The sequence below is a fragment of the Colobus angolensis genome, unplaced genomic scaffold (genome assembly GCF_000951035.1).
Source record: "Colobus angolensis palliatus isolate OR3802 unplaced genomic scaffold, Cang.pa_1.0 Scaffold70, whole genome shotgun sequence".
Taxonomy (NCBI): domain Eukaryota; kingdom Metazoa; phylum Chordata; class Mammalia; order Primates; family Cercopithecidae; genus Colobus; species Colobus angolensis.
The window spans coordinates 3,277-11,474 of record NW_012120710.1 but is presented as its reverse complement, the minus strand read 5'-3'; the positions used below and the strand labels follow the sequence as shown (position 1 = coordinate 11,474).

Below are 8,198 nucleotides of genomic sequence, written 5' to 3'. Positions count from 1 at the left end.
ATTATGCATCTAATTGCAAAAACACCTGAGAGATTGAGTCAGTTAGAAAATATTTACTCCAATAATTCCTTAAAATACCTGATTTTCTCTCCTTAGTAACTCGTACCATTTCTTTCAGTAGTGCCTGCTACGCTGTTATTCTTTTGTGATGAAACAAATTCTTTTTCACAGGAAATGGAAGAGTTTGTACAGAGCTCTGGAGAAAATGGTGTTGTGGTGTTTACTCTGGGGTCAATGGTCACTAACATGAAAGAAGAAAGGGCCAACGTAATTGCATCAGCCCTTGCACAGATCCCACAAAAGGTAAGATGAAGTGTCTTACTCGTGTGGAAAACTACTGAAAGAGGCTGCTAAAGTTTGTAAGTAATCCAATTATAGAAACTTCTGACTAATGTGAAGTTGACCAAAATTAAATATGAGTATTCTATTTACATCAGTCTTTGAGTAGTTCTGATTTACTAACATCCCTTGATCTCATTCCTACTCTTTTTCTCTTTTTACAGTTTGAACATTCTATAAGTTTTGAATTCCACTCATGGAATAAGATATTTTCTTCACTGTAACAGGTTCTGTGGAGATTTGATGGGAATAAACCAGATACCTTAGGTCTCAATACTCGGCTCTATAAGTGGATACCCCAGAATGACCTTCTAGGTAAGACTCGGGTGAACAAATACTGGATATATTAGTAACAGCACATTAGAGTGTTAATATTTAATCATGAAACAAGCTTTTTCAATGTTTGTTGAGGAATAACAAAATGTAACTTCTTTATATTTATTTACCAGTCCAAGGGGAAAAAGAATATGCTATAATTATTGGCATTTTATGATATACACTCACATTGTTTATGGTCAGAATCAGCAAGAATCTTTATTTCTGGTGTCACTATATCTCACAGAATTTTTCAATAACTTCCTGAGCTGTCTCTCTGTCTCCTATTTCTACAACTTTACACCTGTTGTTTCCTCTCCTGCAGGGTTATTTAAAGTGCCACCAAAAATAATAGTTCTTCTATCATCAGTGACTCTGTATTTTCTGAAGGATTAAATTTCTAATCTTAATCATAAAGTGATGACAGGTCATGATAAAGTGTGACCTGTTCTTCCTCAATCCTAGCACCACCATCAACCCACTGCCTGCTGCCTTGCACACCACACATATCACACTCTGTGACTGCACTTAAAAAAAGTAGCTCACTTCATGCCCATCTCTTTGCTGTCTTCTTTATTGCACATTTTAAAAATCTAGATCACACTTTTTTGTTAGTCCAACTGGAACTCTTGTATTGTTTTGCAGTATGAAGTCACACACACCATGCAGCCTTCACTTGCATACCCAGCACAAGTACGTGTTTTTCCTCTGAAGTCTGAAAGCAAGAGCAAATTAGTTCAATGTGTTATCTAGAAAACACTGTCACTTTCAGAGCCTTTTATTGTGCATATCATTTTATTCCTATGAATAATTTTGCTAAAATTCATGCAATCCTAGGTCATCCAAAAACCAGAGCTTTTATAACTCATGGGGGAGCCAATGGCATCTATGAGGCAATCTACCATGGGGTCCCTATGGTGGGCATTCCATTGTTTGCTGATCAACCTGATAACATTGCTCACATGAAGGCCAGAGGAGCAGCTGTTCAATTGGACTTCGACACAATGTCAAGTACAGACTTGGCGAATGCACTGAAGACAGTAATTAATGATCCTTTGTGAGTAGAACAATATTTTTCACTAGGTGGTATTTATAGATAGCTTCTCTTGTCAATAGTGAGTGTGAGTTTCATCCTTTTTGTAAGAGAGTAATTCTGAAAGAATTTAAGTGATTTAACCAATCTGAAATCTGCTTTTATTTTTTATCGGTTATTTAAAAATTGTATTTGAAACCCGTATGTCTAATTAGTGTCTAATTAGCCAGTTAGTGAAACAATTTTCTACACAAAAATACTTTTAAAATGATGTAGATAATACAAAAAATACATTTCTTAAGATTTTAACATAATGAATCCATAATAGAAAGGAAGAATAAATGAAATAATATAATAAAAATTTTAATTAAATATCTAAAATGCCTCAGAACATGATGATTTTCCTGCTGAAAAATTAACTTTTATTATTATCATTATTGTAATGGACTTGAAAATGAGATTTTATTTTGATACCATAAAGTCCTTCTTTTTAAGGTATAAAATCCAAATATATTTGCTATGTTTACAGAGCCATGAAGCCTTCACTATCACATAATTTTAGAATATTTTTGTCAGCACAAAAGAAACTGCAAAGACACAGAAGTCATTTCCTATGACCGCTTAGCCATAGTCTAACACTAATTTGTTTTCTTTCTCTAGAGATTGTTCTCTCTAGGTATTTCATATAAACGGAATCACACAGTTTATGGTGCTGTGTAAATGACATTTCACCTAGCTTAATTTTTTGTTGTTTTTTATGGTGTTAGTTTTATTCATTTTGTTGTGCATTTTAATACTTCATTTCTCTTTACAGCATTTTAATATTTTTTAGTAAGGATATGTCATATTTTAGTTGTTAACTTATCAGTTCTTTGGCCTTTGGATTGTTTTCAATTGTGGTTACTAGGAATATTGCTACACAAGTTTTTGCATAAACCTGTTTTCCTTTCTTTTGGGTTGTTACTACAAGTGGAATTACTGACTCATGTGGGAACTGCATGTTTATGAAGACCTGCTAAACTGTCTTCCAAAGTACTTGTTTCGTTCATCACTACCACCAGCAGTGCAACATGGTTACAATTCCTCCATACTTTTCCAAACGTATTATTATCTGTCTTTTTGTTACATCCTTCTTAGAGGGTGTAAAATGATCTCTCATCCTGGTCTCAGATTGCATTTTCATTACGGCTAAAGACGTTGAGAATCCTTATATGTGCTTACTGATCATTCGTTTATCTTCTTTGAAGATATGTCTACTACAATCCTTGGAACATTTTTAAACTTTGCTATTTGCCTTATTAAGTTTTAAGAACTATTTATATATTATGGGTCATGTCAGATATATAATTTTTAAAAATTTTGTCCTATTCTGGGTGCACTAAATTTTCCTTTTGGATGATAGTCTTTGAAGAACAAAAAATATAATTTTAAGTCAAATTCTTAATAATTGATTTTTTCACACCCAAAGATATCAATGTGCAAAATTCCTTGCGGAGTCTGGCTATCATCAATTCAGCATTTATAACGACTCTCAATAATGCTTTTAAAGAAGGAGAGTATCATCTAAAGGAATACGTTAAAATTACTTTATCACAAAAAAGAAGGTTAATGAATGATAAAAATACCTTTAAAGAAGATAGGAAATAATTGAAAAGAAACACAAACCAACTTGGACAAATAGAAAAAATATATATAAAGCAAACTGGTAGATTTAAATGTGATTATGCAAATACTTTCACTCAATCTAAAGAGACTTAAAAAAAAAGCAAATAGGCCGGGCGCGGTGGCTCAAGCCTGTAATCCCAGCACTTTGGGAGGCCGAGGCGGGCGGATCACGAGGTCAGGAGATCGAGACCATCCTGGCTAACACGGTGAAACCCTGTCTCTACTAAAAAATACAAAAAAATAGCCCGGCGATTTGGCGGGCGCCTGTAGTCCCAGCTACTCAGGAGGCTGAGGCAGGAGAATGGCCTAATCCCAGGAGGCGGAGCTTGCAGTGAGCTGAGATCCGGCCACTGCACTCCAGCCTGGGTGACAGAGCAACACTCTGTCTCGAAAAAGAAAAAGAGCAAATAATGGGTAAAGACATAAAATATTTGAAGTACACAATTAACAAATGGAATCTTATAATGTAAAATGATACACACACACGCACATATGTACATATACAATACACATATATGTATTATATATATCAACTGGAAGACACTTTTTCTTAGAGCATGTCAAAAAGTTATTTGAAGTGATATGTGGTGGGCAATAACCAAAGACTTAGTAAATATAATAAGATTTAATGTCATAGAAACTGTATGATGCAGTCATAGTGGAAGTAAGGGAGGTTATAAAAACTATAACAAAACTTTAAATTTTAGAGATCAAAAAAATATGTTTCAAAAAAGGTTAAAGTCAAAAGGTGGATAACAATTATGCATCCAATTTTATCTCAGCAATACTACTCTCAATTATATACCCAAGATATATGTATAAATATATAAATCTAATACAATCTAGAAGAATGTTTATGACAGAGTTATCAATATTGTCTAAAAATTGTTAGCAACACAAATACATATTAATCTTAAAATGAAGAAAAAATCTGTGCTTTATCAATCAACAAAATACTATAGAGCAAAGAAATTATCCAACAGCTGTGACATTAATAAGACACTAATGAGTATATATTATATAATTCAATTACATAAACAAGCAAAACTAATGCATGCTATTTGAAGTCAGGCTAATAATTAATTGGAGGACAAAAGTAGTGATTAAATGGTTCAGAAAAAGAGAATTATTCTGGGCAGGTTGTGATATCCTATACCACAATCTGAGCAGTAGGTAAATAGATGTCTTCACCTCAAAATCACGATCAAGATGATCTTACATTTTTGAACTATTCATTTAGTGTATGTATATTTATCTTTTGTACTTACTATTTAAATGATTATTTTATGAGATATAATGCATTTTAAAATTCTAAGAATCAAAAAGCAAAATAAGCACAGAAAATAGAGAAAATCCTAGAGGTTCCATCATAGTGTGGACAATAAAAGCCTCTCTTAGAAGTAACATTAGAAGGAAGCCATAAAAAGGCAGAGAAGCATACCTTGGGTTGTAGTAAGAGAGAATACTCCAAGAGCAGGAGAGAGGGAAAAAATGTGTAAGGTGCTAAGATGAGAACACCTTTGGGAGCTTAAAGAAAAAAAATAGAAGGCCAATCTAGAAGACAGTGTGCAGGGGAAAAGTGTTAGGAAAAGAGCTTGCCAGTGTCTTACAATGTAGGGTTCTGTAAACCAAATAACAAAGTTGGATTTTATTCTTTAAATAATGAGAAGCCAGGCAAAGTCTTAATCAGGGAAGTGCTATAAACTGCCTTTAATTGCAAAAAATCATTCTCGCTACGGGGTGGGAAACAGTAGGAGACTAAAGAGTAATGTAGAAGCATAGTGACTAGCTATGAGGCATGCCACTCACCATGGCACAATTACTTTTTAGGAACTTAGAGATGATAATTCTCGTATTGCACTTTCACGATCTTTCTTACAGCACATAAAATGGTTCATGATGTTGAGCACATTCTCCATATGTCTGCTTGAGAAATAACAGTGTAATTGAATTGTTCGTAACACAAAGGATAAATGCTTAAGGAATAAATATCCTATTTTTCATGATGTGATTATTTCACATTGTATCGAAACAACTCATATAGCCATAAATACATGCACTTAATATGTACCCACAGAAACTTAAAATTAAACAATTAAAAAAATTAAAATGCCTTATATTATCTCTGCTACAAAAAAAAATTAACTTTCTCACCTAACATTCAATTTCTACTTTAGAAAACATTTGTCAATGAGAAAAGTTCAATTTAAAAGCCAAATTTTCTATGATGACTCAAATGAAAGTACACAATTTCTATGTCAATTCTTTGACATTTACTTTGAATTATTTGGCACTTTAAAAGCCTTTCATAAACTTGATATGCACAGGCAAATTAACTTACTTTCAGTGTTATTAAGGGAGGCGATCACTCCTCATATTGTCTTATGCCCAATTTCTGCCTCCAAAGAAAAAATAAGTAAATACTAAAAGATAGAAATGAAATCCACAAGCAGACAGCCTGGTGCCACTCTCAGGGCCGGGGAGTTAAAGATTGACCCCTGACCTAACTGATAATGTTATCTATAGATTCCAGCATTTTATGGGAGAGCGTTGTCAAAATCCCTGTCTTCTTCTCTTCCGTTCTGATTACTGGTGCATGCAGCCCCCGGTCATGTATCCACTGCTTGCTCAATCAATCATGACCCTCTCACGTGAACCCCTGTAGAGTTGTGAGCCCTTAAAACGGTAGGAATTGCTCACTCAGGGATCTCAGCTCTTGAGACAGGAGCCTTGCTGATGCTCCTGGCTGAATAAAACCCTTCCTTCTTTAACTTGATGTCTGAGGAGTTTTGTCTATATCTCTTTCTGCTGCATTGGTACCTTTCTTTTTATCCTTCAGATATAAAGAGAATGTTATGAAATTATCAAGAATTCAACATGATCAACCAGTGAAGCCCCTGGATCGAGCCGTCTTCTGGATTGAATTTGTCATGCGCCACAAAGGAGCTAAACACCTTCGGGTTGCAGCCCATGACCTCACCTGGTTCCAGTACCACTCTTTGGATGTGATTGGGTTCCTGCTGGCCTGTGTGGCAACTGTGATATTTATCATCATGAAATGTTGTCTGTTTTGTTTCTGGAAGTTTACTAGAAAAGGAAAGAAGGGAAAAAGTGATTAGTTATATCTGAGATTTGAAGCTGGAAAACCTTATAGATGAGACTACTTCAGTTTATTCCAGGAAGAAAGGTTATGATGCAAGATTTCTTTCTTCCTGTGACCAAAAAAATAAAAATAAAAATAAAAAAACTTTTCAAAATGTACTTTGTCAAACAAAAATTTGTTTTTCAGAGATTTACCACCCAGTTAATGGTTAGAAATATTTTGTGGAAATGAAGAAAACACTCGGGAAAACACAAAATGCTGTAAATCCATTTGATCTTGTATTGAAATTTGTTGAACTTACATTGAAATTCGTTGTTCAAGTTCATAGTTTACAGAAAAAAAATTTACTCAGCTTAACTGTATTTCACACATTCTACATAAACACAAGAACATGAAGAAGTCCAATGACAGTATCAGTGCTGTTTTGCACATACTCAGAATAATTTGGCTTCATTTTGAACAGCATTGTATTGTTCTAACTGTTACTAAAGAAACCATTACATAGTGAAATTGTATAGAACGTCTCTCTTCCTTATGATATTTTAAGATGAGTAGTACTGCCAGCAATGGAACAAAGCTGGATGGAGAATGACTTTCATGAATTGAGAGAAGAAGGCTTCAGTCAATCAGAATTCTCAGAGCTAAAGGAGGAACTACGGAATCAGCACAACGAAAGTAAAAACATTGAAAAAAGAATGGATGAATGGATAACTAGAATAATCAATGCAGAGAAGACCTTAAAAGAACTGATAAAATGAAAGCCATAACACGAGAACTACGTGACAAATGCACAAGCTTCAGAAACTGACTCGATCAACTGGAAGAAAGAGTATCAGTGATTGAAGATCAAATGAATGAAATGAAGTGAGAAGAGTGGTGTAGAGAAAGAAAGAGTAAAAAGAAATGAACAAAGCCTCTAAGAAATACGGGATTTTGTGGAAACACCAAATCTACATCTGATTGGTGTGTCTGAAAGTGATGGGGAAAATGGAACCAAGTTGGAAAACACTCTGCAGGATATCATCCAGGAGGACTTCCCCAACCTAGTAAGGCAGGCCAACATTCAAATTCAGGAAATACAGAGAATGCCACAAAGATACTCCTGGAGAAGAGCAACTCCAAGACACATGATTGTCAGATTCACCAAAGTTGAAATGAAGGAAAAAATCTTAAGGGCAGCCAGAGAGAAAAGTCAGGGTACACACAAAAGGAAGCCCATCAGACTAACAGCAGATCTCTAGGCAGAAACTATCCAAGCCAAAAGAGAGTGGGGGCCACTATCCAACATTCTCAAAGAAAAGAATTTTCAACACAGAATTTCATATCCATCCAAAGTAAATTTCATAAGTGAAGGAAAACTAAAATCCTTTACAGACAAGCAAAGGCTTAGAGATTTTGACACCACCCATCCTACCCTACAAGAAATCCTGAAGGAAGCACTAAACATGGAAAGGAACAACAGGTATTAGCCATTGCAAAAACATGTCAAAATGTAAAGTCCATTGATGTTAGGAAGAAACTGCATCAACTAGTGAGCAAAATAACCAGCTAATGTCATCATGACAGGCTCAAGTTCACACATAACAATATTAACCTCAAGTGTAAATGGACTCAATGATCCAATTAAAAGACATAGGCTGGCAAATTTGATAAAGATTCAAGACCCATCAGTTTGCTGTATTCAGGAGACCCATCTCACATGCAGAGACACACATAGGCTCAAAATAAAGGGATGGAGGAAGA

At 34.8% G+C, this 8,198-nt stretch overlaps 1 protein-coding gene across 9 annotated transcripts in view; it reads left to right on the top strand.

Annotated features, from left to right (window-relative positions):
* Window positions 1-6,723, top strand: part of LOC105501230 (UDP-glucuronosyltransferase 2B9) — a 476,097-nt gene extending 469,374 nt beyond the window's left edge. For 7 of the 9 annotated variants that reach the window (XM_011927055.1, XM_011927058.1, XM_011927059.1 and 4 more), the window contains 4 exons: window positions 172-303; window positions 567-654; window positions 1,492-1,711; window positions 6,192-6,723. In XM_011927055.1, coding sequence (XP_011782445.1) covers window positions 172-303; window positions 567-654; window positions 1,492-1,711; window positions 6,192-6,471 — 720 coding nt within the window. In that variant the 3' untranslated portion in view covers window positions 6,472-6,723. The remainder of the gene's footprint in view (window positions 1-171; window positions 304-566; window positions 655-1,491; window positions 1,712-6,191) is intronic. The other 2 variants (XM_011927060.1, XM_011927065.1) reach the window with 2 other exon arrangements.
* The last annotated feature ends 1,475 nt before the right edge of the window (window positions 6,724-8,198 follow it).